The sequence below is a fragment of the Panicum virgatum genome, chromosome 5N (genome assembly GCF_016808335.1).
Source record: "Panicum virgatum strain AP13 chromosome 5N, P.virgatum_v5, whole genome shotgun sequence".
Lineage (NCBI taxonomy): Eukaryota > Viridiplantae > Streptophyta > Magnoliopsida > Poales > Poaceae > Panicum > Panicum virgatum.
This window is the reverse complement of record NC_053149.1, coordinates 3,184,904-3,202,882: the sequence shown is the minus strand read 5'-3', so window position 1 is coordinate 3,202,882 and position 17,979 is coordinate 3,184,904. Positions and strand designations below refer to the sequence as shown.

The following is a 17,979-nucleotide window of genomic DNA, read 5'->3' as shown; positions in this document are numbered from 1 at the left end:
GACTTGGTTGTACCTCCGATTACTCTTCTTCTCCCATGATTTTGTAATCGAGCGGTCGTAGTCCGACATCAATGGAGGCTTTGGTTGGCACATCATGGATAGATAGAATTTCTTCCCTGCAGGATCCACTGGTTCCTTTGGCAGAGGCTTCTTTGGCTTCGACTGCTTGCGCACGTCTTCTTGCGCCCAAGCATCCAATTCCTCTGGAGTCATTTCGTAACCTGACTTCTCTGGCGCGGGCTTCTCTTTCTTCTTTCGTTCTTGGGTCTTCTTATATCTTGGAGGTGGCGGTGGCGGCACCCAAGCAGATTTCTTCTTCTTTGCGGGGCGAGGAGATGGCGGAGGCGGACTAACTCTAGTCTCCCCGGAAGTGGCCGGTGACGGAGATGGACTAACACTGGGGTCCTGGGCTGCGGGCGGTGATGGTGGATCCACACTGGGCCTCGGAGACCCTTGAGCAGCTGGCGGTGACCTCGGAGACGGGCATCGATCCCTTCTTGCAATTTTTATTTACTGATTTTTCAAACAGATCCAAGTGTGGAGGGCCTGTCCTAGTTCCTCTTCTCCATCGCCTCCAGAGATCTCGAGGTCGAGGTCTTCCCATCCTTTCTCGACCCGGTCAACCATGACTCTAGCATATCCTTCTGGAATCATCATGCCATGGATTGTCCTACCTTGAATAGGGACTTCAGCAACCCCGTGAGCGACTACTTTCAGTTTTTTCCTTAGTGGAAATAGAAGCTCACAGGGGGTCCTCACGGTGATGTCGTCCACGGGGTAATGTTCCGCAACCGTTTCCTCTCGATCTGCGGCTGGGTGTTCCGTTGAAGCGCAACGACGCTGCGAGCCGACGGGGCTAGTCTCCAGCTAAGCCGTTGATCTGGCTTCTGGTGGCTGCTGTTGGCTAGCTGTAAGTGCACCTTCGATCGAAGCAACCCGTTCTTCTAGGGCACACACCTTCTCTGCTACTTCAACCTTTCTTCTCTGTCGACTTCGATACGTCCCTACTTCGCCACTGAAGCCATGCTTCCATGGAACTACGCCCATGCCTCTCACACGTCCTGTGTGTTCCGGTGTGCCAAGAGCGTACGTCAACTCGTCTTTCTCTCTGTCTGACTTGAAGCTGCCTTCGGACACGGCCTTTAGTGCCACATCGAGCCTATCGGCCGCTTCCCTTATGGCATCGCTAGTGACGAATGGCCCATCTTCCATATTCAATGAGCCTCCATGAGCGTAGAAGTAATGTTTTGCTCGCAACGGCTAGTTGAAAGTCGCTGGTATGATTCCTCTGGCAACGAGATCATCTTCCATCTTCTGCCATTTCGGAATCGCCGATGCATATCCTCCTTGTCCAAGATGATGGAAGTGCTTCTTTTTGCTCGCATTCTCCTTGGCTTGGGCTGTCTTCTTCTCGCTATCCTCAGACGACTTGTACTACACGAATGCCTCCCAATAAGGACGTTGATTCTTGAAGTTTTTCTCGAAGTACGGCATGAGTCCCTTTTTAACATAATCTTTGTTCAAATTTTTCTTGAACGTCTGAAAAGCAATAGCCATCTTCTTCATGACCCAATCCTTAAACAGCTGTTCTTTGTCCTCCGGAAAGGTGAAGTGCCATTTGACATCTGCCCATAACATTTCTTTCTTGGTCTCGGGAACGACGTCAACATCGATATATGTGGCTTTACTTTTCTTCCATAGCTTGAAGCTAATGGGAATGTGGTCCCTGACATAACATCCACATTGATTCACCACCGTCGTCTTCACAACCTTCGGAGACTTTGGTTCACCGTTAGGATTCAATGAAGTGATAATAGTGTGCCCCTCCATGATTTTCTTCGATCCTCGTTTCCGTTTTGGTTTCCTAGTCGATCTGGATGCCTAAAAAATATGTATTTAGTACGCATTGTACTTACATACAGAATTAATGCGTATGTTTATATATATAAGCACAAATTGTATATACCTCTGCGCTATCATCTTGCACAGTCGTTTGTTCTATCTGGTTATCATCGCCATCGCCAGTATCGTTAAGGTATTGGCTGCCATCGTCCTCGGCAGCATCCTCTTCGTAGTGGTGTGTGCCCGTACCAATTATGTCCGCAAGAAAGGCCTCGTCGTCATCACAGTGAAAGGGTTCCATTTCGTTTCCTATGTGAATCAACATATGTTTGATATGCAATTTTGTACTAATTGACAATGTATAAAAAATTTACAAGTGCACCTTCAATAAAGCCGTACAACGCATACAAAATCAAAATTTCTAAAATTTACATCATATACATCTTATATAAAATGTGTCCTGGAATTTTATAAAATGTGCCCTGAATTTTCTAAGATTTTCTACTAATACACAATTCAATCTAAGCAATATAACTTCAATAAAGCTGTAAAGACATGAAGATTTTTGTACAATATACCTAAGAAATAATTTTCCATACATTTTCCATAATTTCTCGTAATTTCTCTACATTTTCCATACATTTTTCATAATTTTCCATACATTTTCCGTAATTTTCCATACATTTTCCAAAATGTTCACAAAGTTCATAAATATCTATAGACATTCCATCGATTTGAACAAATTTCTAACAATTTCATCAATTTTCTGCAAAATTGTAACAATTAAATAGCTTTGCTGACGTCAGCACGTACTCGTGCTGACGTCAGCCCCAGTTCTCACAAATGGCGACAGCGGCAGTAGCGGCGGCGGCGTTGGAGGCGGCGGCGCCCGAGATTCCGGATCCCCCGGACGACGGCGCGGATCGAGCGGCGGACGACGCGGAGGATCGTCGGAGGGCGCGCGGCGGACGGCGCGGAGGAGGGCGGCGCATTCGAGGCAGCGTACGTCGGCGCGCGCGGATCGTGCGGAGGTGGCGCTGCGGATGGCCCGAGGCAGCGCAGGAGCCGGAGGCGGAGGGGGCCGGGAGCCGCACGGCTGTAAGCATCTTGGCCTTGAGTATGCTGTGCTTTGAGACATATCTATGGATTCCGTTTGAGCCGTTGTGCTCTTTGGTTCTTTTTCGAGTTTGCTTGAGTTTCTCCTGTTTACCTTTCTCGCTCTCTCGTTATATTTATGTTTGTGTTGTCATCAATCACCAAAAAGGGGGAGATTGTAAGCATCTAGGCCCTCTAGGTATGTTTCGGTGATTAATGACAACCATTATTGTGACTAATGAGTTTGTGCAGCTTAATGAAACATTATCGCTCATTTGGTCATATGTTAAAGAGGCCCCTCAATTTCATTATTCAAAAAGGCGATATCGGTATTCAACTCAAATATTTAACAAGACTAAGGATCTTTCTAGTCCTAAGTGTCGTAAGGTTGAGAAGGACACTTAGGTTAGTATAGGTTTTATAGTTTTGTAGAGGTCGCACTATTAAGAGGGGTTAAGGCTAAAGTAACTTGAGCATGGACATGGTCAATCAAAAATGGATGCACACTATGGTCACTCAGGTTCCTAGAAGTTCAAATAAGTGGTTTTCAACTTATATCTCAAGAATATTTGGATTTCATTCAAGACTCAAATCAGAAAAGGCAAAATCAGAAAAAGTCTATACACCGGTTTAACCGACGACTCCATTTTTCTATACGTCGGTTAAACACAGTTAGCAGAGTCTGGGCAAGTTCATACACCGGTTAAACCGACGATATTTGAAATTAACGTCGGTGCAGTTGTCCAGAACGTTGGTTTTTCAGGGTGTTTCAAGTTATATACACCGGTTAAACCGACGCTATTTGAAATTAACATCGGTGCAATTGTCCAGTGAGTTGGTTTTTTCAGAGATTTCAGAAGTTATGCTCACCGGTTAAACCGACGATGGATTTGAGTTAACGTCGGTGCAGTTGTCCAGAGAATTAGTTTTTCAGTTGATCAGTGGATAACTACACTCACCGGTTAAACCGATGATATGTCGGTTAATCTGCCCATGTTGTAACGGCTAGTTTTCCAAATGGGCAGTTTACATTCATCGGTTAAACCGACGATGACAATTGGAGGACCGTCGGATTAACCGGTGTTGCGTACTTTTCTGGCAGCTTTTCTCCAACGGCTCTATTCGTGTGAGCTGCCTATATATACCCCTCCAATGGGTCATTTTGCTCTCTCTTGACACCAGGCAACATTCATACACTCATACTATTGTTGAGAGCCACCTTGAGCTTCATCTTCCACACATTTGTTCATTCAATCATTCAAGAAGCAAGACTAAGGACTTGAGTAGAGAGAAGCTTGTGTGCATCCGTTCTTGGTGATCAGTTCTTGCTCAAATGAATGCCCTAGCTTGTTACTCTTGGTGATTGGCAGCACCTAGGCGATCTTGGTGATTGAGGTGTTTCTTCCGGAGCTTGCCAAAGATTGTGGGAGCCCGAAGAAGTTTGTACGTGGCTTGAGCTCCACCACGCCAGGATGGTGAACGGAGACTCTTAGTGAGCGCCGTCATCTCGGTGACATGGGAGGTGACAAGACTCTTAGTGAGTGTCACAACGTGGATTAGGGGTGTGTGCCCACTCTTTTCTTTCAAGCACTTACTTTCATGCAATTATTCATATGCTTGACCTTATTGATCATAACTTTGCTCAACCTTGCTTAGTTTCATATCTTGTTGTTTTCTTTATAGATTGTGTAGTTTGCTTAGTTAGCCGGTTAGTGAATTAAGCCTTACAGCGGCCCAATTCACCCCCCTCTTGGTCCATCGATCCTTACAGCGGCGGCGAACGGCGGCGTGCGCGCGCGAGGAGGCGCTGGCGGCCGGCGTGGAGATCGGGGGCGCCCGCTTCCGAGGAGGAGAGGGCCCGGCGTCGCGGTGGAGGAGGCAGAGGCGCGACGGGGCGTCGGCGCTGAGACGGAGGCGCGGCGCGGCAGCGGAGCGGAGGCGGAGTGGCGACCGGCGGCAGCAGCAGCGGCGGCGAAATCGATCTGGGCGGAAGCGAGAATTGAAGGTCGGGGGGCTGTGTTATATATATAGGGGTGCCACTTTAGTACCGGGCCAAGGCATCGCCCGGTACTAAGCTGGCGCCAGCGCAGATTAGTACCGGGAGCAGCCACGGCCCGGTACTAAATGGCCACATTTAGTACCGGTCAAGGGCATCGCCCGGTACTAACGTGCCCCATCTGGCGGGAAAATTTTCATGTAGCTCTTTAGTACCGGGCTAAGATTCAGCCCGGTACTAAACAACTAATTAGATAGCTCTTCTGTTTTCTTTTTGAGTGTTTTACATGTTGTTTATTCATAATAAATTAATTATAAATACAAATATATGTTGTTTTCACCATGCAAAATTATATTTCTGTATTATAGGTCACTATGTTGGATATATTTAATGTGTATGCATTTAATTTATCATATTGAGTCCAAATTTTTTTATATCTATTTCAATTGTGTTTTCTCTGCAAACTATTATATAAATGCATAAAAAATTTAAATCTCAGTTATTTCATACATGTTAATTAAACAGTTAATTAAATAGATTTTCTGTTTTTTTGGGTATTTTATCATATATGTGCATGCACTTAATTAAATAGATTTTCTATTTTAATTATGTTTATCACATTGAGTATGCACTTAATTAATTTATCATATTGAGTCTAAATTTTTTTATATCTGTTTCAATTGTGTTTTCTGTGCAAACTATTATATAAATGCATAAAACTTAAAAGATAAGTTATTTCATACACCATATATTACATCAATCACTTGGTTACATGAACATGAAAGTATAACATAATGATTACACATTATTGTTTAATGGAACATTGACAACCTTTCTTTTTACGAATGTCCCTTGATCATGATCGAGGCGTAAGTAAGGAGCGTCCTCTTTGGACAACAGGATGCTAGGGTCAACATCGACAGAGAATGGAGGACGGTCATAAAACTGATCAAAGTCTTCTGACTTGTCCGAAATGTCTTCAACTCCAACGATTTTTCTTTTTTCTGGAAGAACTATGTGGCGTTTTGGCTCGTCGTCGGACTTGCCTTGATTTTTCTTAGGTTTGCTTGCCATGTCCTTCACATAGAAAACCTGCGTCACATCCTTGGCGAGGACGAATGGTTCGTCTTTATATCCAATCTTTTTGAAGTCCACTATTGTCATTCCATACCGGTCTATCGTTACACCGCCACCTCCTCGGTTCACCCATTGGCATCGAAACAAAGGAATCTTCAAGGGGCCATAGTCAAGCTCCCATATTTCCTCTATGACACCAAAGTAGTTGTCCTTATTTCCATTATGGCCTATTGCATCAATACGCACACCACTATTTTGGTTCGTGCTCTTTTCATCTTGGGCTCTTGTATAAAACATATATTCATTGATCTCGTATCCTTGGTATTGCATGATTGTGGCCGATGGTCCCCTAGCAAGCCATTGTAGTTGTACATCAATCGTGCTGTCACCTATGAGTTTTCTTCTCAGCCAAACCGCAAAGCTATCTATGTGATGACGTGTAATCCATGCCTCAGACTTCCCTATGTTTTCATATCGGACAATATTGATGTGCTCATCCATATATGGGGCCACGAGGGATGAATTCTGTAGAACGGTGAAATTTGCTTTGCGGATTTCACTTTCAGGGATGTGCATATTAGATTTCTTACCTAGTGTGCCTTTTCCTTCCAATCGCCCATCATAGCGTGACATGGGGACCCCAATCGGACTAAGTTCATCAATGAAATCAACACAAAACTCAATGACCTCCTCTGTTCCATAGCCCTTGGCGATACATCCTTCTGGCCGAGAACAATTCCGAACGTACTTCTTTAAGACTGCCATGTATCTCTCGAAAGGGAACATATTGTGTAGGAATACATGGCCTAAAATGTTTATCTCTTTCACAATATGAACCAGGAGGTGGGTCATAATATTAAAGAATGAAGGTGGAAAGACCATCTCAAAACTGACAAGACATTGGACCACATTATTCTATAGCCTTGTGAGCTTATTTGGATCGATTGCCTTCTGCGAAATTTCATTAAGAAAGGCACATAGTTTCACCATTGCTAATCTTACATTTTCTGGTAGAATACCCCTCAACGCGACAGGAAGCAATTGGGTCATCAAAACGTGGCAATCATGAGACTTTAGGTTTGTGAACTTTTTCTCTTTCATATTAATTCTTCCCTGCATATTCGAGGAGTAACCGGACGGTACCTTCATACTGTTCAAGCAATCAAATATGCTTTCCTTCTCTTCTTTGCTGAGAGTGTAGCTAGCAGGACGTAAGTAGTGCTATCCATTTTCTCTCTTCTCAGGACATAGGTCTTCTTGTTGTTTTGTTTCTTTCAAATCACGTCTTGCTTCTAGTGTATCTTTTGACTGCCCATACGTACCAAGGAATCCTAGCAGGTTCACGCAAAGATTCTTCGTCAAGTGTATCACATCGATTGCGTTGCGGACCTCCAGGACATCCCAATATGGGAGCTCCCATAGTATGGACTTCTTCCACATTGGGGCATGTCCGTTTTCATCATTCGGAACTTGTTTGCTTCCATGGCCCTTTCCAAACACGGCATGGACATCCTTCACCATCGAGAAAACACGCTTCCCGTTTCGGAATATAGGCTTAGCACGAGTTTCTGGTTCCCCTTTGAAATATTTTTCTTTTCTTCTAAAGGGGTGGTTGAGGGGAAGGAATCGACGATGACCCATGTACACGACCTTCCTACAATTTTTTAGATATAAGCTGTCGGTTTCTTCTAGACAATGAGTGCATGCCTGGTATCCCTTATTCGACTGTTCGGACAAATTGCTAAGTGCAGGCCAATCGTTGATGGTAACAAAAAGCAATGCTCGCAGGTCAAAATTCTCCTGTTTGTACTCGTCCCAAACACGTACACCTTCCTCCTTCCACAGCAGCAAAAGTTCATCAACCAACGGTCTTAGGTACACGTCAATATCATTGTCCGGCTGTTTTTGGGCCTTGGATAAGCACCGGCATCATCATGTACTTCCGCTTCATGCATAGCCAAGAAGGAAGATTGAACATACAGAGGGTCATAGGTCATGTACTGTGACTACTGCCCCACTCGCCGAATGGATTCATTCTGTCCGTACTTAAACCGAACCTTATGTTCCTTGGGTCGTTACCAAAATCTGGGAAATCTCTATCCACGTTTCTCCACTGGGACCCATCCGCAGGGTGTCTCAGCATCTGATCTTGCTTACGCTCTTCTTTGTGCCACCACATCAATTTAGCATTGGATTTATTTCTGAAAAAGCGCTTCAAACGTGGTATTACTGGGAAATACCACATCACCTTAGCAGGAACTTTTTTCTCGATGGCCTCCCCGTCGACCTCACCAGGATCATTTTGCCTGATCTTGTACCGTTTTGCATCACAGACAGGACAAGCATCCAGTTTCTCATATTCTTCGCCTCGATAGAGAATACAATCATTAGGACATGCGTGAATTTTCTGTACCTCCAATCCAAGAGGGCAAACAACCGTCTTTGCTTTGTATGTTGTAGAGGGCAGTTCATTTCCCTCTGGAAGCATGTTCTTTACGATTCCAAGTAGCTCCTCAAATCCCTTATCGGTGACACCATTAGCTGCCTTCCACTGCAGCATTTCAAGTGTGGTACCCAACTTTTTAAGCCCCTGCTTGCAATCTGGATACAATAATTTTTTGTGATCCTCCAACATCTTCTCAAACTTCTTTGACTCCTTTAAAGTTTCACAGTCTCTTTGTGAATCCACTAGAACCTGACCTAATTCATCAGGTGGTTGGTCTTCTGCTGCATTTTCTCCAGCCTCGTCCATTTCTTCAGCATCGTCCATGGGTTCCAGGAGAACACTCTTTTCAATATCCAGAAACCATCTAGAAGAAAAAAAAACTTTGTTTCGGAAAATGTATATGATGGTAACCTCGACCATGCGGTGATGACAATGCCTTTCGGGGGGGACACGGTGTGGTACAAGGACGTCACCAATCGGCCAGTCGTAGCACCAACATTTCCGGTTAATGGGAACACAACATTTGGCACATGCAGCGTGCTCGTTGCTATGCTCTCAGTGCAACAACGGCCACGCTGACTGCGTCAAATGCTGTCTTCGTATCAATCGGAAGTGCTGGTGATGCGACCAGCCGATTCGCGGCATCCATATAGCGCATAGTGTTTCCCCGAAAGGTAGTGTCATCACTATTGGATGGAGATTAACGACGTATACTTGTTTCGAAATAAAGATTTTTTTAGCTTATAGATAGTTTCAATGTGAGCCTGAATAAATACATCACTAGAGTGTCAAAATAATCAATTCATAATAAAAAAAATCTATTATAATTCTTTCATTAGTTCATTATAAAAAAATTAACTATCCACATTATGGTTATATCTACTACAATCACATGTTTTGTCTATACTCATTCTAAAAATTTCTACTATCCACGTGCTCATCTGAATCTAAAAATAAAAAATGTGCTACGGTCATTTGTAATATATAGAAAATGATTGAAAAATATGTCTATAAATTTTTTATATTCAACCTAGCCAATAAACCTACTCCCACATTCAAGTCATCGGTTCTATATATTTCAAATCATTGCATAAATCAAAGAAATCATACTCATCCTCACTATTTCTAAAAGTCACAAATTTCTCTAAATATAGAGCATAAAACGAAGAATAAAGACTATCAATGAAGAGAGGATGAAGTTGCAAACCTTTGGCGTACTTGGATAAGTAGAACACTCACTAAAACTAGAACAAATGGCGGCAACTCTCTAAGGGAAGAACAACCCCGAGCTCGAGCTTCTCTGGTGAAATGGCACTGGCTCGGGCTCGGGGAGGAAGAAGGGTGCCAATTTATAGTGGGCACATTAGTACCGGCTGGTGGCTCCAGCCGGTACTAACGCGCCACATTTAGTACCGGCTGGTGGTTCCAGCCGGTACTAAACTGTCACTAGCTATCGGTGGCGGATGTCAGAGCCTGTCGGTGGCGGACTTTAGTACTAGCTGGAGCCACCAGCCGGTACTAATAGGCTCCCAGCCAAGGCCACTGTTCCTTTGGCCCGGTACTAAATTTGCACGTTAGTACCGGCCAAAGCCGTGACCGGTACTAACGGCCGCAGACGAATGTGCGTTTTTCCAGTAGTGAGTGCTCGTGTCCGTAGTGGCTACGGGCGGGCATGTGCGTGGTCGCTTTGTACACTTACGTATATACACGCGTGTTGAGCCCAATGCAAGGTTACTTTGGCTCCGTGCATGCATTAACATGCATGTCTGCGTCAAGAGATGCATCGAAAGTATTTGTATTCTAGTGGTCGTAAGAGTCTCGGTAGCATCTTAGATTCTGGATTCGACTCCTCATGAGAGCGAATATTTTAGAATTTTAATTCAGTGTTTTAGGCGACGTTTTGCTTTCAAAGATGTTCATAGATATTGAGTTTGCATAAGTGTGTTCATAAGAGTGAGTGTACGTGCGTTGTGAGTATCTAAGTTTATCTACGTTAACTAAGGCAGTCATAGTGCATTTCAGTTTTTTTATAATCGTAACGCTCATCTTTTGTAGTTCGATAATCAATTAATCATATATAAAGCATACCGAATCTGAGTAACTCAAGAGTTTCTCAGGAGATATTGTAGTCCCCTCAGAGCACCGTGGTCCATGAATTATTCTCATGTTCCAAATATGGCCTAATGAGCAAAATAGCTGAATTTTTTTAGAAAATAAAGCATCATCTGGAATTAATAATGCAGGGATATATACTATAGTATATATTAATTATATACTATAGCATCATCTGGAATTAATAAAGCATCATCTGGCCTAATTGGCTCTATGCATTTTCCAATACAATAGTTTTTTTTACTCGATATTGCTTTAATTAGATGGATCTCATTACAAGTTAAAACAACACTCTTTGTGAGATAGAATTTGAATGCTAAAACAACACTTATTATGAGAAGGGAGTACTACTTTTTCTTTACTTCTTTTACGAAAAGCCACCATCTTACACACACAGAGAGAAAGAAGAGTATGTTCAGGTTTTTCTATTAAACAGGAGGGGTTTGGACCCCTACTGGTTAATTAACCCCTACTGGTTATATATGAATTTTGGTAACAAAGAGAGTTTACAAATTAAAGGGTTCACAAAACAAAGAAGGGAACAAAAAATGAGTGAAATCACAAGAGGTTGTATATCCATTCCGTCATCAATGATGCTAGTGAACTCTTTGCTCTTAGGATAACTAAGGCAAAAAAAATTTGAAGATAGAGAAAGCATGCTACTGGCTTTGGCTGTATATTTCTGGAGATGTAGTCACTCCGAGTTATCCAAATGCTCCAGCTTAGAAGAATGATAACTTCCATGAAAAAGGATGATCTTAGTTGGTCACGGAGACCGGACACCACAACTTCTGCCGTATCCGAGAGCGGAGCATCTCCAACAGATTACTCATCCCTCTCCCTAATACCAAAAAATTGATGTTTTGGTGATGGAGGTGCTTCAACAGATTACCATTCCGATCCCCATTACTTATAAGTTTTTAGTAATCACAAAACACACCTCTCTCTTACCTAAATGAAGGGGATTTCCCCTTTACCCTATTATTGGTGATTGAAATTTGCAGCAATCATTACCTAAAAAAACAAAAGTAGCTATTGGTAATGAATAGAGAGAATATTTAAGGTATGAGATATGAGTAATCTATTGGAGATGCTCTAAGCTCAACTTGTTGCTAGTAGTTTCTTGGAAAGGAACATTGGAGGAAAAGATGTACATATTTCCCCACATTATCTCCACAAAGGATGTAGTTGTATGACTGCAATATCATGTTTTTGCGTCTTAGAATATTTCTAGTGCGGAGCCTATCCTTAAAGAAGCCAAAAGAAGATTTTATAATAAAAGCTTGGGAGGAGAAAGGCAAATGTAGTAACTGATTGATGGAGGAGCAGGGTAGGCTCTGAAAAAGACAAGTAGTATGTACGTGTAGGGTACACGCGCGCGCACATATAAGAAAAGGTCGCCACCATGTGTGTAGTAGATCATTATATTAGGCGCAGACAGCGCCAACAAGTCGCAATGATTAACGAGCGGAAATAGCGTGACAGACAAATCAATAGCGTGACAGACAAATCAACACACACGGACTAAACAAATGCATCGCGTCGGGAAATTCAGAGTAATGAACAAAAACGCCTGCTGCTAGCTTAGCTGGCCTGTCCAGTAGTACGTCCTCGTATTTCTCGTTGCATCAACCGGTGGCTTAATCTATGCATATGCCAACAGATACTGCTGTGTGTGTTGATTTCTATTTATTTATTGTATTATATTTTTCTATATTCTAGAAATATAGAATAGAAGAATCTTGATTTGTCAAGTCTCATGATCGTATTAAGATCTATTTAAATTCGGCTCAATCTTTTTTAAGATAAGAATGAACCGAATTTAATTGCAATTAATTAGAAGAATAAAAAAGAATTACTGCATTTCGTAACTGATTTTTTCTCTCTCCCTCCCCCCTCTCTCTCTCTATATGTATATAGACACACACCATTAGTCTATTTATGAATAATGCCTCCATGTTCATATTTGTTTTTTTTCCCCGATGATCTGGTGATGTAATCTGAAGTGGAAAGAGCGAGTGTCTTCCTTTTATTAGCTTGCTTGGTTACACTAGATGCAGGCGTGGATACTACGACACTGGTATGTATATTCAGTTGAGTAGCAATTTTATTTAATCCTCCCAAAAAAAAAGAAAAAGGAGCCGGGGAAAGAGTAACAACTTTGAGCAGATCGATCGCTTAAATTTCTCACCCTTGAGGACTTGAGGTTGAGATTGGATTTTTTTTCTCCCCCTTTTGGCTTCAAGATTACTGCCCTGGCAACCGTGGTGACCCAAGGGATATATACAGAAAGGCCCAAATTAAAACAGCCAGATCCTTGTGTTGGGCTTGGGCTTCAGGTGCCAGGCAGGCCCATGACTGAATCGACTAATCCAAATGATCTAGGGCCTTTCGTTCCTTGTTCTCCACATGTCTGGGACGAGCGTGGCCTGCTGATGTAGGCCGCCGGGACGCCGGTCGTGGCATCGCGCATTGATGGACATGAGACAAGAGCAATCGATTCGGGCCCTCATAAAAATCGCAAAGGGCCCAAGGTAGAGTAGTAGTACGTATTCAGCAACACCAAAGATATCCCTCAAAAAGAAAAGAAAAAAAAAGCAACAGCAAAGATCACACACACGTATTGCCGACGCCAGGAGTGCGTCAGGGGTGACGCGCAGCGCCCCCTAGCTACCTCGGTCAGCTTATCGCCCAAGCTATAGCTGCTATAGGTAAGCGTCGCCGTCGCCGTCGCCGTCGCCGTCGCCGTGGAGAGAGATCTAGATGCGATCCCAAGGCCGGCAGATCTCTCTCACGAGCGGCACACCTGTGGCGCCGTTCTCTGGCTCCCACGCACAGCGCGCCACACGCTCCGGGTCCGGGATCGGAGTCGCCGTCGGGACGGCGACGGCCATGCGCTTGCGTCCGATCCGGCCGGAGCGGATGATGCATGCATGGCTGCCGTCGATCCCCACATTCTTCTATGGGCACCTACCAGATCATACCCAGGGGTAACCCGGCAGCCCCGGCCGCGCGTAGAGCATCACTATCTCGCATTTATATATCACCAACTGAACACATGTATAAAAAATAACATCTTTTTGAATGCAGGATATTCTCAAACACATTACATGCACTTAGAAACAGAAAAAAAGGGGTAGAATTCGAGTTGGATGACAATTGCAATCTTTCCAATGAAACGTTCTGATTCCATAATATAATATAGGGAAAACACAAGGATTTTATCTAAGGAGAGGGTAGACATAAAGCAAAGTTTCTGGGAGGTTAGACCTCATGTTCGATTTCCTCAGGAAATATGTAGGATTCTTGAAGGTCCAACCCTTTGTTCCAAAAAAATAAAAATAAAAATACATAGACCAAATAAATCCTAGAAAGTTCATCCACCAATCCTTTATTTTTATTGTAAAGGACGACTAAATTTAAATTGTCCCATCCTGTCTCATCCCATGAACCAAACGCACTCGGATAACAACAAATGTCTCAACACTATGCTAAGACAAAACGCATCCGAGTCGGATCTTTGTCGTTTATCGCTATATATCTTGGCGCGCCCATCAAACAATTAAACATAAGTTGACTTGTGCGCTCCAAAACCATCATGCAACAATGTCATTTATTTTTCTTCTAAATAATATATATCTTTCTTTTCCTTCCATAAATAATAATATCAATTATTGTCATTCCAAAAAAAATGACGTGAATTATGGGGCCAATGTATGTGCAAAGGAAAGTATGTGTATGCTAAAGTAAAGTAATATGTGGGTACAAAAGGTGGGTATAGGGAATTGCTGGTGTAAAAAGTAATATGATTTTGGTGGAAAACATGGACGAAACCAATCTCCCCCTCCCTTTCGTCAAGCTTTTTGGCATGACAAGTGGGGCCTCCGTGAGGGGTACGGTGGACCTAATCTTGATGAGAAATATTTTTAATTATTTTAATTTTTATAGTATAGATAGACTAGAAAAGGCAAGAAAGCAACGTAACATCCATAATCAATACACCATTATCAAAATGGGTAGGTTTCTTATAGTGGAACCTGCTTAGCAGGTGGGTTAAGTCTCGGGCTCGCGTATTTTCCGTGTCTGTTTCCTTTCGGTAGCAGATGACATGCCTATAATATCTAACAACTTTATTTTAACTTTAAAAACTGCTTTGTTCTGGCATTTACAGTTTCTAAATACCCAAAAAGAATAAAATTATGACTATATATATATATGTAATAATGCTAATAAGAAAAAAAAGGAAGGTTTGGCTTGGAATTGCTGCTTCCAGCGCCGGTAAAAATCTGCCGAGTGCCGACGTGGATGTCCAAGCCAGCATGCAGCGCGCCTACCACGGTGGCCGGGCCCTACCCCGCGGAAGCCGAATCAGCAAGGAGCCAAGGACTCCCGCCCACCAGGGCTGCCGGGCGAACGGGAGCGCGCGACGTCGCCGCCCGGCCTCCACTCCACCGGCCGGTCAAATCCCCGGCCTACTTCTACTGCCGCCGCCGCGTCGTGTTCGCGCGCCTCCCTTTCCGCGTCCATCCCTGCCCTGCCCCAGAGCCCGCGATAATATCTTCCCCGCCGCCGCCTCTGTCGGGACGCAGCTTCACCGCACCTCCCAACCGCCCGCGTGGCCGACGCTGACAGCATCGCCATCGTCGGGGTCCAGCCACCCAGCGCCACCCGAAAAAGCCACGGCGCTGGCCTCCCCTCCCCTCCCCTCCCCTCTTCCCGCCCTGCAGCGAGCTACCTATCCACTCGCCCAAATCGCCGCCGCCGCCGGCGCCCGGTCGATAGATGAAGGTGCTCTGCTCCGCGTGCGAGGCGGCCGAGGCGCGCGTGCTCTGCTGCGCCGACGAGGCCGCCCTCTGCGCGCGCTGCGACCGCGACGTGCACGCCGCCAACCGCCTCGCCGGCAAGCACCACCGCCTGCCGCTCCAGCCGCCCGCCGCCGCCTCCGCGCCCGGCTGCGACATATGCCAGGTACGTAGGGGAATGTTCTAGCTCCTTCCTGATCAGAATCTCGAATTGGCGCCACGGAGCATCGGCCTGACGGCTGACGAGTGTTCCCCTGCCCTGCTCGCGCCAGGAGTCCCATGCCTACTTCTTCTGCGTCGAGGACCGCGCGCTGCTCTGCCGGAGCTGCGACGTCGCCGTGCACACGGCCAACGCCTTCGTCTCCGGCCACCGAAGGTTCCTCCTCACCGGCGTCCAGGTCGGCCTGCAGCCCGACGCCCAGGAACCCGCGCCAGATCCCCCGAACGCCGCCGCCGCCGCCGCAGCAGCACCACCTCCCCTGCCAACACCGCCGCCCGCCAAGAAGGCGCGCAGCAGCCCGGCGCCGCTCTACAGCGACGACGACATCGACTGGGGGGCCGGAGGCCCGGACGTCGGCGTCGCCAGGAACCTGCCAGACTGGTCGCTCGTCGACGAGCAGTTCGCCGCTCCGGTGCCGACACCGGCGGAGCCGATGGTGAGCAGAACCCCGTCGAAGCGGAGCCCCCGGCGGACACTCACTGCCGCGTTCACCATCCAGGGAGGCTTTGCAGGGGGCATGCCGGACTGGCCGCTGGACGAGTTCTTCGGCTTCTCGGAGTTCAACGCCGGCCTCGGCTTCACCGAGAATGGCACGTCCAAGGTCAGTACTCATCTTCTTTTCAGTTGTTTTTTTTGTCAAAAGGTCGCAGTTTAGTTTATCCTGTCAAAAATTGTACTAGCTCGTAGTACAGAGTTCATCTTGTTGCTCTTGCGCTTCCCTGAAAATCTGAAATTTGAGGCAAATGGATTTCTGAACATCTGATGCACACTGTTGCTAGTCCAACCTGACGACGGTGCCCCATACAATTTGGCAGGCTGACAGTGGGAAGCTCGGGAGCACCGACGGGTCGCCGACCGGCCGGTCGTCGTCCGACTCGGCGCAGGATTTCTTCGGGCAGGTGCCGGAGTTCCACCAGTTGCCCGTGCCGGAGCTCCCCTCCCCGCCCACGGCCTCGGGCCTCCACTGGCAGGGCGGCCCGCGCCACGGCGCCACCGCCGCCGACACCGCCGCGGTGTCCGTGCCGGACATCTCCTCCCCAGAGAACCCCTTCCGTTGCTTCGCTGCCGGCGTCGGCCAGACGCAGCCGGCGCCCGCGAAGCGCCGGAGATGATGTTAATGTGAGAAAATAGTGTGGCTCCTTCGATACTGGAGTTGTGTGGTGTAGGCTTGCAAGAAACAGGAACTTGCTGGGGTGTATTTCCATGGTGAGAAGTCAGTAGCTCGTAGGGCAAGTGGAGAGCTAGCTCCTGCTACCTAGCTCGGCAGCGCATGATCGAGAGTGAGGATTGCTTGGAGAAGATGAAGCAGGACAAACAGAGATCTAGCTGTCGAGCCTGATTGACCAGGGGATCTTTTTTTTTTTTGAGGAGAAGACCAGGGGATCTGTGTACGTTGGTTTTGTTAGCTCGAGATGTCAGAAGAAACCTTTTAAAAATCCTTTTCAAAAAAAGAGATGTCAGAAGAAGAGGTAATCATGAGATGCATAAGCATCAACTGACCGACACCGGGCATCCGTTAATTGTGGTCAGGTGAGGCCTACAACGCATTAATTCGTGTACTGACTTGCCAAACAACTACACTGCACAAGCAGGGAAGAATCTCATCAACAAAATTGGCCTTAGTAAAACGAGACGAAAAAGGGTCCAAACAAAAGAACTCGAAACAGAATTGGCCCAGGACAGAAACAAACACGGGCCTGTGAGACATGTGCTAGCTATATAGCCCATAGGAGGCGAAAGGCCCAAAAACAAGCGCCCAGAGTGCAAAACATCAATGGAGCAGGGAAAAACTAGTTGAATTCCCTTCACGTTGTTGCGGCAATATTTGGATTTTGGATCATATCAAATAAATGCTAGAACAATTGTTGAGTGAGTACACGAATATGAAGAGAGCCATGCATACATGTCATGTGAAAGATGGATCCCTTTAGTACTATATTGAACATAGAAAGAAAATCAGTGACAAAATAATTGGAATTCAGGTGAAACCTTAAAGTTGTTTTCCTGCAGAGAGGCATGCTAATAAATTAGACACTGGATGTAAAAGAAAAAATAAGTAAAAAGTCAATTAAATGCTAGTATATGAAATTCCTAACTTTATGTAATGCTACCTTCTTCTGTTTCTTCAGTATGCCCTGGAAAAAGAGAGCAGGTGCTCGTGCTCTAGAGATACAACTTGCCAATTCATAAAATAAAAAAATTCTGGGCAAACAATATTTTTTATATAGCTACATCAACATATAAGGAGGGTCATCAGATGATTAAAAAAATCATCCTGCCAAAATTACAATAAGGAAGATGAATTACATTGGAAGGAATTATCATTGGAACTACCTCAATGCGGTAGATCGAGTACGTTGTGATGTGGCAATGGCAGGAAACTTGGTAC

General features: G+C 45.3%; 1 protein-coding gene across 1 annotated transcript; it reads left to right on the top strand.

The window, feature by feature from the left end:
• Positions 1-15,048: 15,048 nt before the first annotated feature.
• On the top strand, positions 15,049-17,089 carry LOC120675197 (B-box zinc finger protein 22-like). The gene is made up of 3 exons (XM_039956301.1): positions 15,049-15,536; positions 15,643-16,191; positions 16,406-17,089. Exons 1-3 carry the CDS (start codon positions 15,351-15,353, stop codon positions 16,700-16,702), a joined length of 1,032 nt encoding a protein of 343 aa, XP_039812235.1. The 5' UTR covers positions 15,049-15,350; the 3' UTR covers positions 16,703-17,089.
• Positions 17,090-17,979: the final 890 nt, after the last annotated feature.

Coding starts and splice junctions, on each gene's coding strand:
- LOC120675197 (XM_039956301.1), top strand. CDS start 15,351: ATGAAGGTGCTCTGCTCCGCGTGCGAGGCGGCCGAGGCGCGCGTGCTC. Junction 15,537..15,642: donor CCGGCTGCGACATATGCCAG/GTACGTAGGGGA, acceptor TGCTCGCGCCAG/GAGTCCCATGCCTACTTCTT. Junction 16,192..16,405: donor CCGAGAATGGCACGTCCAAG/GTCAGTACTCAT, acceptor ACAATTTGGCAG/GCTGACAGTGGGAAGCTCGG.